The sequence below is a fragment of the Festucalex cinctus genome, chromosome 17, assembly GCF_051991245.1.
Source record: "Festucalex cinctus isolate MCC-2025b chromosome 17, RoL_Fcin_1.0, whole genome shotgun sequence".
Classification (NCBI taxonomy): Eukaryota; Metazoa; Chordata; class Actinopteri; order Syngnathiformes; family Syngnathidae; genus Festucalex; species Festucalex cinctus.
Genome location: NC_135427.1, coordinates 12965980 through 12983586, shown reverse-complemented (window position 1 = coordinate 12983586; position 17607 = coordinate 12965980). Strand labels below are relative to the sequence as shown.

At 41.8% G+C, this 17607-nt stretch overlaps 1 protein-coding gene across 1 annotated transcript in view; it reads left to right on the top strand.

Moving 5' to 3' along the window:
• The window catches only part of myo1d (myosin 1D), a 37740-nt gene extending 20501 nt beyond the window's left edge, over positions 1-17239 (top strand). The window contains exons 17-22 of the mRNA XM_077502323.1: positions 1774-1997; positions 3007-3145; positions 3749-3853; positions 3934-4047; positions 6225-6379; positions 14248-17239. Of these exons, the coding sequence (XP_077358449.1) occupies positions 1774-1997; positions 3007-3145; positions 3749-3853; positions 3934-4047; positions 6225-6379; positions 14248-14404 (894 nt within the window). The 3' untranslated portion in view covers positions 14405-17239. The remainder of the gene's footprint in view (positions 1-1773; positions 1998-3006; positions 3146-3748; positions 3854-3933; positions 4048-6224; positions 6380-14247) is intronic.
• The last annotated feature ends 368 nt before the right edge of the window (positions 17240-17607 follow it).

Sequence of the window (17607 nt, the reverse complement as noted above, 5' to 3'; positions counted from 1 at the left end):
TGATTATATCCCCACCAGTCCCCGGGGTGTTGTTGCCTTGCCGCCGCCATGTTGGAGCGTGAGAACACCCCCGATCCCCCCCACCTTAATGAGAACATTTTTTTGTCAGCGGTGATGTGATTTATTGTCACTTGATGCTCTTTTTTTTTTTATTTGATTCCTCCTCCCCTGCAATTGACCTCCTGCTCCTCCCCCCTCTCACTTCCCACAGCACTTGCAGGCTTTAATTAGCGATCTGCTTGGATAAAGGTGGAGCGGCGCAGTGCAGCAGGCATTCAATTCTCGCTCATGCAGGCACACGTCATAATGCCGGGCTCTGACTAGCATCGTTAAGTGCTGGTTGAGAGCGCTCGGACCTCCCCCAAGGCTGTTCTGTCCAGTTTTAATACAGTGGTGTCTTGGCTGATCGTTTAATTCGTTCTGTGACCCCATTGAAATTAATTGAAATGAAATCAATCTGTTTCTGCACCATTTTTTTCCCATTTTTCTACCACGATGAAATGAGCCAATATGTCTATAATTATTGAGCCTCGGCGTATTTTTACAAAAGCATGCCACATATTACGACATCTTGGAACAGTGTGAAATTATTTAACAAATGCGTGAGGTCTCCTCTAAAAGCTGTCGACCTGAACTTGTCATGTACACATGAGTATGAGAACAAAGCCTCCTTGGTAGAGTTATTCAAATCAGAAAAATGAATTCCCACTTGTCAATGCGGCGGACCTCATCTCTCCGAGATAATGAACAATGACGGGAATGAGACAAATTAGCCGTTGGCAACTTGTGCTGCGGCGTGACTTATCATCCTCCTCCCCAATTATGGCGGCGAGCTCGTCAGGTGAAGACCACCTCCTGAGCATTTTTATTATTCATGTGCTGGAAATGTGCTTCCTGCTTGCCGTCAGCCACCCCCCCCCCCCCCCCCCCCCACCCCCACCCACGCCCTCCATGAAATATTCATGATCTCGAGCATGACTGTGCGCCGGATTCCGCATTATTTTTATTTCATCTGCTACTTTATTTTCACACACACACAAGCAAAAGTACTTGAGTTGTACTTCACAAAAGAGAAAAAAACATTTTTACTGTCTATTTTATACAGTACCTGTTTTGATCATTTCTGCACACAAAATAGTTTCCCTCTTCCGTAGGAAGACCAATAAAGCGAGGAAAAAAAGTATGGTAGGTTTCTCACTTTATTCTCAGAATTTTCACTTTAAGGTTAGAGTTCCAAGATTAAAGTGAGAATTCTCACTTTAAAGGCAGAATTCTGACTTTAAAGTGACAATTCTCACATTATTCTCAGAATTCTGTTTCTGACTTTATTCTCAGAATTGTGAGAATAAAGTCAGAATTCTGAGAATAATGTGAGAAGTCAGAATTCAGAGATTCTGACTTTAAAGTGAGAATCCTGCCAAACTTTTTATTTTCTCTCTCTTCACTGGCTCTAATAATGTTCTGTATTTTCCATTTTATAATTTTGCACTGAGAATTAAAAAAACAAAACAAAAAAACCACACACACACATCAAAGCATGTTCCCGCAGCTTCTCTAATGTTGTGAACTGACTTAAACAAGGAAGTAGTGCACCCGATATTGGTTGTGCTGATCAAGCTTTTGAAGTTGATGAAACGTTACGTCACCCAAGGGTGCTGCTGCATTTTAATATTCATGTTAATAGCCACTCGGCCTGTTTGGTTAGCCTTAAAGTAGACCCTGTAGACCCTTCATCTGAGACGTTCTGTTTTTGTTGGGGTTGGGCGTCTCCAGGTGTGGAGGGGCACCGTCGCCCGCATCCAGTACCGGCGCATGCGGGCGGGCCTGGTCATCCTGCGGGCCTACCGCCACTACAAGGTCAAGTCGTACATCCGCGAGCTGAACCGCCGCTTCCGCAACGTGCGCTCCATGAAGGATCGCGGCCGGCATATCAAGTGGCCCTCGCCGCCCAAAGTGCTGCGCAAGTTCGAGGAGGCGCTCAGGAACATTTATAACAGGTACGTGCGCTTGTCCAAAAGGGGGCCAGGTTATGGTCTGTTTGGCTGGTAGAGCATTTATATCAAAAGTACTGTAATTTTTATTTTATTTTTCCAATAAATGAATAGCTGGATGGATATGTACCTATTTTTTTTTAATAAACTGGCCCATCTGTGTTGAAGAAAAAAAAATCATATTTAGCCCCTGAGCACAAAAGTGTATCCACTCTCCTACTCTAGTCCCTTTCTTATAGATGTGGTTGCTACTGCATTTTCTTTCCAGAAGGTTTATTTGGAAACAACAACAACAAAGGAGAGCTCTGTGGTCACGCGTGTAGCTCCAGGCTAAGCTAGCGCTTGCTGCACTTGCGCTTCCTGGCTCTCATCAACCACTATCTTGACATACGTTGCCTTCAGGGACTTCTGAAACACAATATGAACATTCATTTATTCCTCTATTGTTTGTTATTCTTACTCTTATTGCTGGTATTTTACTGTTAATATCAAGTGTGACCTGCTAGTGGCGTCTCCAAAAACACTATTAGGTTTATCAGACATTTTAGAATCATTTTAATAATCATTGGCATATAGTTTTCAAAATGGTCAAAATAAATAACCTTTTTGGCTGCTTACTTGTGATTTCAAGTATTCCAAACACAGAAAATGTGATTCCAAGTAAACGCAGCCAGCCAGCGTGGCCTCTCAGTCGGTGTTTTTCCAAACCTGGCAACCGTGGATTTGACCCGTGAACCGCTTGGAGACTGACAAGGCCTCAGGTCTTGTTTCTCATCCAGATGCAGCCCTTTGAAGCATGTTTCCTTCTGCTCACACTGGGAATGGATTTTTTTTTTCTTTTATTCCCCGCATCCTCCAAAAACCCATCGCTTCCTTTCATCCTGATGGCGGTTTGCTCAGCGAGAACTTTGCCCCGCCGGAGAAGATAGACGAGTCGACTCGGGTCGATTTTTCCACTACTCTAATAAGGTGTTTTTTTGTTTGTTTGTTTTTTCACCTTTCTCCGCTTCTGCAGGTGGTGGGCATGGACGCTGATCAAAGGCCTTAATGCAGAGGAGACCCTGCAGGTGAAGGCGAAGGTGGCCTGCCTGGAGGCCTTGAAGGACCACAGGGTTGACCTGGGGCTTCAGAGAGCCTGGGAAGGAAACTACCTGGTAAGTAGTCGGACTGCTCTCTGAGATAAAACATCAATACGGCGAAACCCTGCCTGCTTGCAGGGTCACCATTTGTGGTTTACTGCATCTCAATTTTTCAATTTTTTTTTCAAGTTAGTAACTATTTATTATTAAGAGGAATTAAATTACAGATATATGGCATTATTTTATGGTTAATTAATATGTTATATTTTTATATATTTTTGTTGATTTTGGTTCATTAAATTTATTGGGTAGTTTATTGTAAATTCTAACAAAAATAGAATAGTATAATAATAATAATAATAATAATAATAAAAAAAATATTTTTTTTAATTCAATAATTGGTGAAGTAATTTAAATTTAAGAATTAAAATTAATAGTAATAATAATTTAATAATTAAAAGACTTTTAATAATTAAATTACGAATTTAAATTCAATTTAAAAGAATTATTGTCTTCATCTGTCAATTTTAACACTAAAATGTGGCCCTCGCATTCAATTGGTAACTTAGATGTTAATTCATAGGAGCAAAGATTCTACCTAGCAACTGTGAATCTGTCGACTTCATGTTATTACTCTGATAAATATGGAGCCTTTGTTTTGTCTTTTTTTTCCCCCAGAAGCGAGACAGCCCAAATAGCACGCCGTCCTTCGCGTTGGTCGCCAGCGAGTTGCAGCGCAAAGACAAATTCATGCGGGTCCTGTTTGCATGCAACGTGCGCAAGGTGGCCTCAGCACCTTTGCACCTTATTTTCTATTTTGGGAAAACGAGACTAAGAATGACATCTGGGATTTTTGTTTCCAGATCAACCGCTTCAACAAGGTGGAGGACAGAGCTGTGCTCATCACCGACCGTCACTTGTACAAGATGGACCCCCTCAAGCAGTACAAACTCATGAAGAGCATCCCACTTTACAATGTAGGATTCTTTGATCTCATCACGTATCTCTACAAAAACTGTACTTTGTTTTTTGTTTTTTTCCTCCAATATATTTGCCAGCTCTCGGGCATTTTTCAGCCAATCAGAAAGCTGACAAAAGCATCTTAAGATACTACTTATTAGCCTTAGCCTTTTTTTTTTTTTTTTTTTTTTTTTTGTAATCAGCAGAATCAGTCTTGTCAAGGGTGATATGTTAACCTCTTTTCCTTGAGATTTGATGGGGGTGAGGAGTGAGGGTTTCACCTGGCAGGAGGGAAAACTGAGAGCCAGGAGACAGCCGACGCCGCTGCGGTTGCATCGAGACACCGCAGTCGCGACAGATGGCGTCCGGGGCGCGACAGTGGGAGTTTTTCTTAGTTAGCGATCAATAGTTTACCACTGACTTGAACTGAAACCAAAAGATGTGATTTTTTTTTCTTTTTTTAAAGCAAGCTAAAACAACGCAATGACATCATCACTTTAGCAACATTTCTGCCTCCGCACCTTCCCAACTTTCTTTTCCCCACTTCCGCTAACCAACACCCGCCCGCCCCCAATCCCAACGCCCTGATACATCTCCCCCGCACTGTCTCCGCTTCCTTCCCACCGTTGTCATGCCAACTTCCCAGGAGATGGCGTCGTCATGGCGACCGAGCGGATCAGCTGATGTCTGGCGGCAAGCGGCGCTCCTCTTCCTCCTTCTGTTTCTCGGAGAGTGTCATTCATCTCCTCATGTGCCCGTTCGTTGTTTTCTGCCGTTAACCTTCCCGTAACTGTTCGGTCTTCCTGATGTCCGGCCATTTTGGTTTGTTGATGTAAATAGCAAAAATATGCGTAATTGACGTCCTTACTTTGATGCTTATTCTCAGCTTTTGTGACACTTAGGACTGTTAAACAACAAAAACAAGACGGGGAAAAGAGCCTTTGATGGCAAAATAATGTATTCACAGCTGTACAACTACGCGCTGTGAAAACGCTGACTCACCGCATCGGTCAAGTTGTATGTCAGGGCCATTTTTACTTTTCACATAATGTACACATGCCGCCACTTGTGTGAAGTGAGGAAAAAAATTGTACAATTAATGTACTGTAAAGTCATAGAAACATAATTAGTCATTGTCACCTCTGTCATATTAATTAAAATAAAACCATGACCTTGAGGCGGAAAATAACCCTCCTTCAGATAAGTGTATGTCTTAAAAAAAAAAAAATCCAGCACATTGAGTTCTCCCGAGCCAAACGCCTGATCGAGCCCAGTCCCTCGTCAACATGTGGTGTCCTGCGGAGAGACAATTAAACAGATGGCGGGACAGACGAGTGGCCACCGCAGCGGATCAAAAGTGATTTAGGGGATCAAGGCGAGAAAACAAATCAGAAAGTATCATTAAAGCAACTCGTTAAGCAGCAGCCAGGCGGGCTGCCTTGCAATTAAGCCTTCAAAATAGAGTAAATGTGGCGCTATTAATTGTGAGGGATCGTAAAATATTTGGTCCACGCTACAATAAAGCATATTAAAAGAGAATAAATAGAAATAAACTGTTTCTCTAATGTGTAATTACTGTACAAACTGGAAAGTTTGCATATTGGATGTGTGCCTTTAGGGGCGTGGTCACTCAGTTGTTTGTTAGCAGCAGCTCCTTTTGAGTGTTTTCATTTTGTATTTGTGTGTTCAACTAGAGCAGAAAGTTCTGTAAATATGTCATTGTTGCTTTTCCCCCATTTCACTTGAAGCGGCGGCTCGTGACTTGGAAAAAACTCGTAAGGTGGTGCACTCGTCAACTACAGTTGTGAGATGAAGCACATTAAAACAACAGAAGCTCGAGGCCGGTTATCATCCTTTTCCGTCTGCGTCTTTATTAAAAAAAAAAAAAAAGCACAAGTCCAACAAATTGTTTGGGTGCTGCTGCTTTTGCTTCAAAGAACATTTGACCGTTCCCCCGGGCGCAGGCACTTCAATAAATCTTTACCTGCGTTGACTTTGATGGATTGTTTTCCCCTTCTCGACTCAATTTGACTGTGCGGTAAAGACATCATCTTCACAGCATCACTCCACTCACTCGACACGACACCTGCAGGACAACATTCTGCCTTGACAAAGATGTACTTGCTCACTTTTAATGTAATTTTGCTAATTGTCTATTTTTTCCCTGATTGACATGCATGACGATGCGTGGCAGGTGACGGGCATGAGCGTATCGCCGGGCAAGGACCAGCTTGTGGTTTTCCACACCAAGGACAGCCGAGACATGGTGGTGTGCCTGCAGGGCCTGGTGCCCGCCAACGAGAACCGCATCGGTGAGCTGGTGGGGGCCCTGCTCAGCCACTTTAAGAGGTAAGGTGGTCAACATGTCCATTAACTGGCCAACGCCATGGAAAAGTCTCATTGTAGTGAAATAAAATCATCTGGCGCCAGATTATTTTATTTAAGTCAACTATACGTATATCTACTTAAAATATGTTTCTGGATCCAGATGATGTTATTGTATGACAACCCCTCCCCCACAAACGGTAAAGCAACGTAGACAAATAAAAAGCTGAAAAAATTAATAAATGGATTAATGGCAATTCAATGGGGATTAGCTCTTCATGCTGCCTCATCCGTCACTTTGACACGCAGGCGTGAATGTGCGTGTGCGTGTGTGTGCCCATGTATCCGCGAGGCAGTGTAATTATTTTCATGGTGTCGCCACACACAAGATTAACCTTCAAGTGTCCTTCAGAGATGGACCTTCAGTTTTTTTTTAAAAAGATTTTTCACATGATGTAAAAAACAGCAGCGATAGTTACTTCACTACGCAACCACAGCCATCTCGTTTTCTTAAAAAAAAAAAAAAGAGCTTTAGCCTCCATCTTTTTTTAAACAAACCGCCTCTCGCTAGTCTTTCATGCCCACCCCCAATCCCAACCCAACCTCAGCCTCACTTGACTCCCCCCGTTTCATTTCTGAGGAGATGAAATATTAAAAGCTGCTGCTGCTGCCGACGACTATTTTTAGAGCACAAACAGCCTCCCTCGTTCTCTTTTATACGCGTTGGAAAAGAACAGACTAAAAGTAATGGGACGCAGCTCTGAAATCAATCGATCAATAAGCGGCTGGAGTTGTAATGTGATTGTTTGAGTCTTCAACATTTTTTTGCCTTGTTGTTTTAGTATCAATATAATTTTTCATCTCTTTGCTACTTGCCGTGAACGTCCATCCTTGCAGATGGTCTGCCGTCTCATGACGTCGTCTCTAATTCCCGGCGTAATCTCGCTTTCTGTTGTGTAAGCGACCAGTTGAGGGTGTTTTCCTGGAAACGATCTGTTTGTGTTGTAAATTGTAGCTTTCCTCCAGTTCCGCAGCAGGCAACACGCAAGATTGATGAGAGTCATTGATGAAATTAAGCCTTTTGAAGAGACAAATGCTTTGACAGTGTTCAGACGTTGCTTTATGGTTTTGCTGAGTTTGAACATTTGTAGTTAACATTTAGCAAGCATTTTGGGACCAGGGAGCCCTTACAGGGAAATTTTAATCTCTTCACGATATTTAAAAGGGACACATCTGTTAAAGTCAGGTTGATTTCCATTTGTGCAGTTCTAGCACCCTTTGGTGGCTAGTTTTGTAGTGCAGTTTAATTTTCATTAGGGATGTTTTGGCCCTTCTATGTTTAAAATCTACGCTAATTGTCAGGGGAAATGGGAACGTAATATGCCTGTGAAGCAAGTCAATATGTGGAGGAATTCAATGTGTGCGTGCATTAACATGTAAGCACCTCAATATTGTTATTAGAGATTGTAGATGGTTTATATTCATTGCTGTTATGTACAAAAGCACAATATTGTGCTTTTATATAGTGATGTATTTTTTTATTTTCGTGATAATTATCGTATCGTGCGCTTCATATCGTGATATCGTATCGTGATATTTGGATATCGTTACATCCCTAGTAGCCTGTGGCCGATTTTACAATTACGAAAAGGGCCACATCATTAGGGACACCCTAAATACAAAGGGCGGCATCAATCTCAGGCCATGAGAGAGAGAGAGAGATGTTCATTTAACCATCTGCTTTGTTCGTATTGACCCGATTGCCTGAGTCAGCAGACTTTCATTAATTCCACACACACAGTGCGATGCGTTCAAGTCCCGTGTGAGGTTCTCGCAACACATGACACGGGCGGGAAAAGTGCCGAGATCGGATCTAAGTAGTGCCTCGATCCGCGTTGCGAATGTGAATATTGAAACGGGAGTATGTCAGCACTTTGGAAAGGGAACGTGTCAAAGTGCATTTTAGCCTGCACCGGAATGATGGAGAGACGGAGAGAGAAAGAGAGAGAGAGTTGATTTGCTCTTCCACGCCAAGGTCACAAGACTTTCTGCTGAATCAAATCTTTCTACCTCACTGATGCAAGCGATGCATTCCTCCTTTCGTCGTCCCTCATATATATTTTCCTTACTTACCCTTGAGTCTTCCTCTCATCCTGTTTCTTCACTCTTTTCTTCCATCCCTCCTTTCTTTTTCCCTTCTGTTGCTTCCATCCTTCTCCCCTCATGTACTTCACCGATCTCTCTCCTTTCTACCCCTCGTTTTCCTAAACCCTGTTCCTTTCATCCCTCCTTATCTCTGCTCTTGCCCTCCACCACATTCTTTTCTCATTCTTTGTTCTCATATTTTTTGTCCTTACATTTCTCTTCCCTTCATTTTCTCCTCTTTTTTGCTTCTATCTTCTTCCATTCATCTCCTGTTGACTTCATCCGTCCCTCTCGTTTTTTCCTCTTCCCTTTTATCCCTTCCTTTTTTCTGTCCTCCTTTCTTCCATCACTTTCTCTTCTCTCCGTAATTTGCCTCCATATTTTCTTCTCTTCTTTCCTCATATTGACGTTTTCCTTCTTCCCTTTCTCTCCCTCCTTTAACATCTTTCCCTAATCCATCCCACTCTCTCATTCCGCCTTCCTAATCCACCTTGCCTCTCTCCTCTTCTCCCATCCCCCCCTTTCCTTCCCCCCCCCCCCCTTATTCCCATTCTCCCCTCTCCCACCAGCTGCGCCCCTTCTCCTCTTTTGTTTTTCACCTGCCATTCCGCACATTCCTCTTTTTTTCTTCTCCCTCTTGTTTCTGTTGTGGGGTGCTGCAGATGCAGTTGCCATGGCGACAGCTGCTTCCATGTTTGGTCTGATCAGTAAGTGATCCATTAATAATCCCGCAGGCACGTTTGATGCGTGAAGTCCAGAACACGACTTGACTTGTCAACTACTCCTCAAATTTATCTTGCTTTTTTATCCCCCCCCCCAAATCTAAAACAGTTTCCAGTTTCCTCACTTCACGAGCGTCCGTCTTGAATGGCCGCCATCTTTGTCTGTGTCACCTCACCTCATGCCACGGGTAGCCATGTTCCGCCCAGCAACAGCGGTCCTACCTGCTCCCCTCCCTCCCTCGTTTTTCGCCCCGTCCCTCCCTGCCGCCGTCGGGACAAGCACGATTAGCTTCATCGTCCGCCACCTCTCCAGTGGATCCGTCATCGCTCTTTCCGTGTCACACTTGCCTGATGACCTCATTTCCTCGCCACCATCCATCCCGTCCGACACCTTTGCCACGCTATATCACAGCGGCCTCCTTCACGCCTTGATTCCTCCTTCAAGAGCATTGTACGTTCAATTTTCTTCGTAGAGACCCCAAAAAATGTTTACCTCTTTTAAATAAGGAAAATACTGTACATAGAGCGTAATGACATAAATAGAATGTAAAGAATTAAGCACTTCATGTTTAATGCTTCAGCTCAATTCATTGTGCTGCTCCTTCTGGTGTGCCCAACTTGGCCACCAGAGGGCAGTATAATACAGGCAACCGAAGAAGATTGAAGCGGCAAATGTAGCCATTTTTCGCAGTGGTTAACGAATATGTAGTGATAATGGCAATATCGTGATATTGCGATATTAAAATTGACACAATATATCGTCGTCGTCATGTCACGATATTAAAAAAGTTCAAAAATTCAAAAAGTCGCATTGATTTCCATTTTTAAAGTTCTAGCACACTCTGGTGGCTATTTTTTTTTTTTTTTTTACTGCAGTTTAATTTTCATAAGGCATGTTTTGGCCCTTCAATGTTTAAAATCCTCGCTATTGGTCAGATAAAGGGGAACATAATATGCTTGTGAAGAGAGTCAATATGTGGAGGAACACAATGAGTGCTTCCATTAGCAAGTAAGTGCCTCAATATATATATTATATATTTTTTATATAATTTATATTTTTCATTGCGGTTATGTACAAAAGCATAATATTGTTGTTGTTTTTTTAGTATGAGCATTTTTTTTAACAATATCGTGACCTTTTTTTTGTATCGCCAACCTCCATACAATATTATGATAATTATCGTATCGTGACCTTCATATCGTGATAGCGTATTGTGATTCTTGGTTATCGTTACATCCCTAATAAAGAATATATGCCTGTACATCTATTGATGCTAGTATGACAGCAGGGGAATTTGGTTATTATTTTTTCAGTGGAAGTGATTTACGTATGACTTTTCCTGATCAGTGACTTGGCACAAAGCCTCATTCGACACCCCCTGCCGCCGCCGCCATCTGCGGAGTGCGACCGTCCCCGCCCCATGAGACAGACGCCGCCGCTTTTCCTGCGTTTCCGGTTCTGCCTCACCACCTCCCACTCATCCGCTAAGGTGGCCCGTTTGTTGAAGTACAAATTCCCGGCAACAGCTGTTATTGGCACGTGCCGCTCACCCGCCGTCCCGCGGGAAGACGGGCAGTCAATGTCCACATGTCGTGAGGACGCGGGGTCACGACCTTTTTTTTTTTTGGAGTCACTGCTATTTAGTGGCGGCTGAGTCACGGCAAACATATGGAGCAGGTTGAAGAAGCCAGCACGTGAGCAGCCTCTGCCATGCATGAATAAAATCAAGAGCCAGTGACGCTCATCAAAAAAAAAAAACATCACCTGCTGCTGTTTTCCCTCTGCAGGTGTAACTGCCAGATGTGGCAAAAGTACTCACATGCGGTACTAAAAGTACATTTTAGAGTCACTATTGTTTTCTTTTTGTTTGTTTGTTTGTTTTTTACTCAAAAGACCCAGTAAAGTGAATTAGAACATTTATCTCTAAATCCACTGCACGTTTGAAGGTAATTGCTGAAAACGTGCAAAAACATCATTTGTGGCGATATAATGATATATGAAAATGTTATCCACCATTTCTGGTTATGGTAAAAAAAAATATATATATATATATATATTTTTTTTTTAAACTCATCCCCCAAAATATTAGAACTTGAACAACTTTGGTTGTGCCTGTGTTTATCCTGCACAGTTACAACTAGCTTAGCCATTAGGTCAACGCCTGCTAGCTCACAAGCTAGCTGGTGGCTTGCACCTTTTGTAGTGGCGGGGAAAGCGACAACCTGGCTTTTGGCAGACATATTTTACACCTGAAACATTGAGGGATGTGTACATAGAGGTAAGAAAGATTATTCAGGCTTGATTAAGCACGGTTTCTGAAGCCACATTTTACAAAAAAAAAATGCTGATTTTTAATCGTTCAAATTTGTCAGGGTTGTTAACACACTTCTCTGTGCTGTCACGTTTAAAAGATATTTATTTCCACTTTACAGCGACGTTCAATAGCAATAGTACTGTCACTATCAAATAGTTTTAGAATCAATCGACTAATCAGATTAATTTTCATTTTGCATTAAAATGTATTACAAAAGCATTTTTCCCCCTCATTACTGTTTATTAACCGGTGATTGGTGTTTATTTCGTACTTCGTACTCGTACAGTGATTAAAGAAATGGGGATTGATGTTGTACTATGTTACCTGTTAGGTCATTGTTCTACAAAGTAAAAACAGATGTTTGCAAATGACTTATATTGTTTAAACGCATAAAATAATAATAGTCGTCCTTCATGAAGGACTACAGAAATCAATGAACAATTACTGTTGATATGCTGAAATCTGAAAATTTGGAAAATTTTTAAATAAAAAAAAAAAATGGCTCCAAATAATTACTCGATTAAAATAGTTGTCAATTAATATAATAATTGATTGCAATTAATCAATTAATTTTGACAGCTCTAAATAACAGTATTTGTTCTTCCAGGTTCTTGCGAATAATCCACTGCCATGTTGGGAATTGTTGCACTGGTATTGATCACCATTTGAGCCGTTTCCGGGCAAATAACAATAAACTTGTTCTGTGGGAGCTTCTGAGCTGTGCAGGCTCTCGGCACAGCACGGTTCTTGGCAGGTCAGCAAAGAAGGCATAAAGAAAGCGCTATCGATTAAATGTATTCAACAGGGAGAGAAAGTCGATGTTTAGCTTCTGCGGTGAGATGAGCATCAGGTTAGACCAAAAATGGAATCCGCTCTCCACATGCGAGGTAGAACATGGCCGCCCGTGTGATTTGGACATACATGCTAACACTTAACACTATAAGAACAACAAAATGTCTCTCTGTGCGATTCAAATGTGCCAATTTTCTCTTTCTGCTGTTTTTTTCTGCTCAGTCAGCACAGACGCGCGAATAACAAGGAGTACGGATTCTAATTAGCATTTTCGTCCTTCACGTGCCCTTCTGTCAGAATCGAGTGCTGTGTACTGTATCTACAAGCATGCTAATTAGCCACGCATAGATCAAAAACTAATGCAGAATAATCCAGAAGCGGCGCACTTAATCCTTCACGGGGATTATAGCCTTTTGATTGGCCTTGATTCTTTGTAATTGTAGTCTGAGAGCTGAGGGAGCCCGATTTGAATCCTTCGCATTAGTCTGCTCATGATGACCGTTCTTCGGGATATAGCTGAGCCTCATCGTCGTCTTTTATATGAACAATTCGGCTCACGATTGTTGTGGGATTGAAAGTGTCTATCACATCAGACAGTTATTTTTTGTCATGCCACCTAATCCGATTGTGGCATGTGTGAAATGTCCAATCTTGTCCTGTGTCTGGGTGAAAGTAGTGAAACCTGAGCTCATATGGCAAAGTCACAATAACGAGAGTGATGGGGGGGGGGGGGGGTGTTCGGTGGTTAAAATGCGTTTGGGGGAAGGAAAGAATTGATTTTCCAGTTTGAGAGGCCAGTGCAATGCAAGTCTGCCTTGGGGGAGGTCAGTGCATAGCTCAGACGGCCTGCCGGGAACGAAAGATCACCCTGTGACCTTAAAAATAATCTTTTTTTCTATTTATCGACACAATGTGATTTCGTTGTGTTATCTATTTCGAGACGTGTGTGTGTGTGTGTGTGGGTGTATGTGTGTGTAATCCTCCCAGTGTTTGCCCTTCACGCCAAACCCAGCATCCCTCTGGCATTTCAGCAAGACACACACACAAAGTACCTTTGGCTGGCGGCCATGACAGATGGAGGAGTTGGGCTGGCGGAGGTTGCCATGGTAACCAGCAGTGACTTCTCCCCTCCGATTCCATGCAGCGGCTCTGCGGAGGAGTGCTGCGTGGGCGGCGTGTTTGTGTTCATGAGTGACTTGTTGTTGATTGCGTAACATGTTGCTGTCATCAGGTGATGACTTGTCCTGAGTTTGCAAGTGAAAAGCCTGATTTGTGTTACTTATTACCAGACTGGCTGTACTGTATAATCATATATTTTTTTTATTTATATATTTTTTATTTTTTTTATTTTTTACTAGTGATCATTATTGATTTTATTTATTTATATATTTTTTATTTATTATTTTTTACTGTAAGATCATATTTGTTTTATTCATATATTTTTTACTGTATGATCATAATTTATTTTATTTATATATTTTTTATTTTTTTATTATTTTTTACTGTATGATAATTTTTTTTATTTATATGTATATATTTTATTTTATATATATTATTTTTTAATAAAAATGGGGATTAAGGTGACCGCTTTTTTATTTTTTATTTTTTATTTTTTTTATTTTTTTTATTTATTTATTTTTTCGGGGAGGGGGGTGTGCATACAATTATAACCTTTAATTGCACAGCCGCTACAGTAGGTGGCAGTGGTGCTGTCATTGTCTGAAGTAGAGAGTTTTTGGAGGCAGGGGGAGGTAGGACCTGAGCTTTTTCCTGGGGGAATTGTACGGTTTTCCACCAGCAGCCTGTTGGTGGCCTCAAGGTGTATAAAGTTAGTTCAGATTTAGGTGAAAATGTTTTGTGTACATTTGTGCACATTTGAATGTATTAACAAGCGTGTTGTCTTTATTCCGTGTGTCAGCGAACGCAGGAAGCTGCAGGTGAACGTCAACGCCCCCATCCACTGCAGCATGAACGGCAAAAAGTGCACGGTGGTGGTGGAGCCCAAGATCAACCAATCGCAGCCCGACTTCACCAAGAGCCGCGCCGGCTACGTGCTGGCCGTTCCCGCCAACTGAAGGACGACGCCCCCACCCCACCCCCCATTCAGCAGGCCGGGAAGGTGATTGATTGACTTGTTTTGTCTGTTTTGGGCAAGAGTTTACGGAATCGTCCGAACGCAGCTTTCAAAAAAGTTCGCACTGCTGGATCATCCGCCAAAAAGTGATGTTCTTTTCCTCTTTTTCTTTGTTTGCTTTTGTGCAATATTGACTTTGTTTTTGTTGTCGATCCAAGAATAAGTTGAAGGCGTTTTATGTTAATGAAGGATTTAAAAGTGTTAATTATAAACGTTCGTCCATGCCAAAGGCGTTTCTTGACTTGTTAGATGGGATGTGTTGACCACGTCCGCAATTTAATTAATTTAAAGTTGTGATGCGTACACATTTAATACATTATGCGGCACAGTGCACCCGCTGGTTAGGAGGCATCACAGGTTCAGCGTTGAGTCTTGGTTCCAAAGTAGAACAAACATGACGCAAATTCAACGCGTCTCAAACTAGGCTCTGTATCTTTGGGGGTTCACAAAATTTAATTTGACATTCAAGACGGAAAGAGTTCTTTTCTCATTAATTGACCAGCTAAATACGCTTTTGAAATATGTCCGTTAAAGGGGAATTTGGGAGGAGGGAGGGTGGGGTTCAGTGCCCCATCAGCCCCACCTTTTGCACGCCACTGTACAAGCCATAAAAACATAAAAAATTATCTGTCAAGACGTCACTGTATTACAGTAATTCATGCAGTTTTGGTTGAAAGTGTATTTGTTAAATTCGCTTAAGTTTACCTTCAAATGGATACTTTACTTATTTAGCCATTTTGGCAGTCAAACATTAATATTTTGCCTATAATATATTTTCATTATTTTTCATGTACAATTAGTACCTTTAAAAACACATTTTGCAACTTGCTGTCGACTGAAAATGACGTCACAATGGCTCAGGTAACCAATCACAGCTCACCTTGTGAATGTCACATGACCAAACCTAGAAAACAGGAGAGCTGTGATTGGTTATCTGAGCCCTTGTGATGTAAATTTTAGTCGACAGCAAGTTGCAAAATGTGTTTTTGAAGGTACTAATTGTACGTGAAAAATAATGAAAGTATCAAATTAATTATAGACAAAATAATAACTTTATTGCTATAATGGGCTAAATAAGTGAAGTATCCCTTTAATTTCATAATAATACTGTACAATTTGTCATCTCTAAAAACGTAATCCCATTTGGACCCTAAAAGTTTGAGACCTGCTGCTGTAAAATGTGTGAAATCTGAATGATTGTTTGTCGATACGTGCCCGTAATTGGCGGCAAACCGTCTCAGGTTAACCCCGCCTCTCGCTCTGCGCGACAAAGCCATTCTATATATATATATGTATTTTTAATTAATGAATGAATGGATGAATACAATACACAGTACTCTGTGATGAAGGGAACCTCAGTAGAATCAAATATGAAGTATTTTGTCATGTCAAGCTGCATTAGCCAAATGCTAACCCCAAAGGAGCCACACGCGCACACTTTTTATTGTCACGTTGTGTGACAAAGTCAAGCGTGTGTGTAAAGTGAGCCAAAGGTCGTCGGGCTTTGTGTTCAGTGGCGCGGCGAGCAAGTGGAGAATGCGTGCGCTCGAGTCTCCCCGACGCGCTCGTTAGCCCATCATTCCTCCAGCCTCGGAAGCAACTCGCCCAGTCACGCCAAAAACTTTTCGACTTTCTCATCTCCTCGACTTTCCTTCTTTCCTTCCTAATTTGTTCTTTTCTCCTTTTCATCTTCTGCTTTTTCTTCATTCCGCCTCTCCTAAAAGTCTTCAAAATCGGAGCAGTGACACATTGAAAAGTAGACAGTTGTCAGCTTCCAAAACACAAACCGTAACAAAAAAAAAAAAGATAAACCACCAGCTATACACAAAACGTGCATATCATAAATATACATGAGAAGTACACTGGTACCTTGACTTAAGATTGGAATTTGTTCCCAGGTCAGAATTTTCATATTGAAATTCATTCAAGCCCTCATCCATCAAAAAAAGAATAGCAAACGAAAAAAAACAATTAAAAACCAAAATAAAATACAAACAAATAAATGGTCAGTACTGTATAATAATTATACCACCCATTGATTGCATGCGAGTCTCCAGTGCCTTTCACAGATGTTTATTGCTCAGCAATACACCGTAGAACTAAAAATTTAGGCATACAAAACAAACAAACATATTTACTACAAACATAGCATTGTGTAGCATCTAAGCTAACGACAGATAATTGAAATGCTACTGACCACTTTGGCCTGCTCAATCAACGACAGTCTTCTTCCACAAGTGATCATCACAGTCGTGAATGCTTTAACGGCTTCTTAAATCAACGTTATCCATTTTGCTCAACTTTTCCAACGAAGAATGATGACGTAACCACTCTGGTGCTTGTTTTATGGCTGGGTCAATTTACGGAACCGCTGTAGGCCCGCAACTTCCGGTCTAACGTCAAATAAATGCATCATATTGAAAAAGGAAATAAAGTGTGGCCTCGTGGGTGACATCAGCATCTGAGCTCAGGCATCTCAGTACCTTCATTGATCCGTTTTTGTTTTTATTTCACTCCAAGTGGCCTCGTAGGCAAACCAACTCAAAAACTCCCTAACTTGGGGCACTTGTAAGTCAAGGTACCACTGCAAAAAGGTACCCACTATAATAAAGTACACTTAAAATGACTCCCCATGTTGCATTTGTGTGCCAACTGCCAACTCAAATTCCCCGTTATTTATTGTGTGTTGTATTTACATGCAGTCACGTGTGCCTCATTTGATATCCTTTCAGCAAACATGTCATATTCTCGTTGCAATAAAAAAGTACATGCAGTACTTTTTTTGCAGTCTTGTGTGTGAATGTTTTCTCTATGTGAGAACAGGAAGTTGTCAACTATGAATCACGGGACACCTGTTAACTTAGTGACAACACTAACGCCCCCTCCCCTTAGCCATCATCCTCGTTGTCGCCATGACAACGCCGCCTCCCACCGCTTTATGCCAGTCACCGGGGGCCGCTTTAATTGGCTCCCGGTGATGACTGGTAAGCACTTTGGCCCGCTGACTCAGTGACTCGCCTTCGCGTCCTTCTGCCTCTCACTGGGGAGGTTTTTTTTTTTTCTTCTTCCCCCAAGCTAATTGAGCAGCTAGCGCTTTTCCGGGACCAACTTGCACAAACGCACACATCAGTGTCTGGAACAATC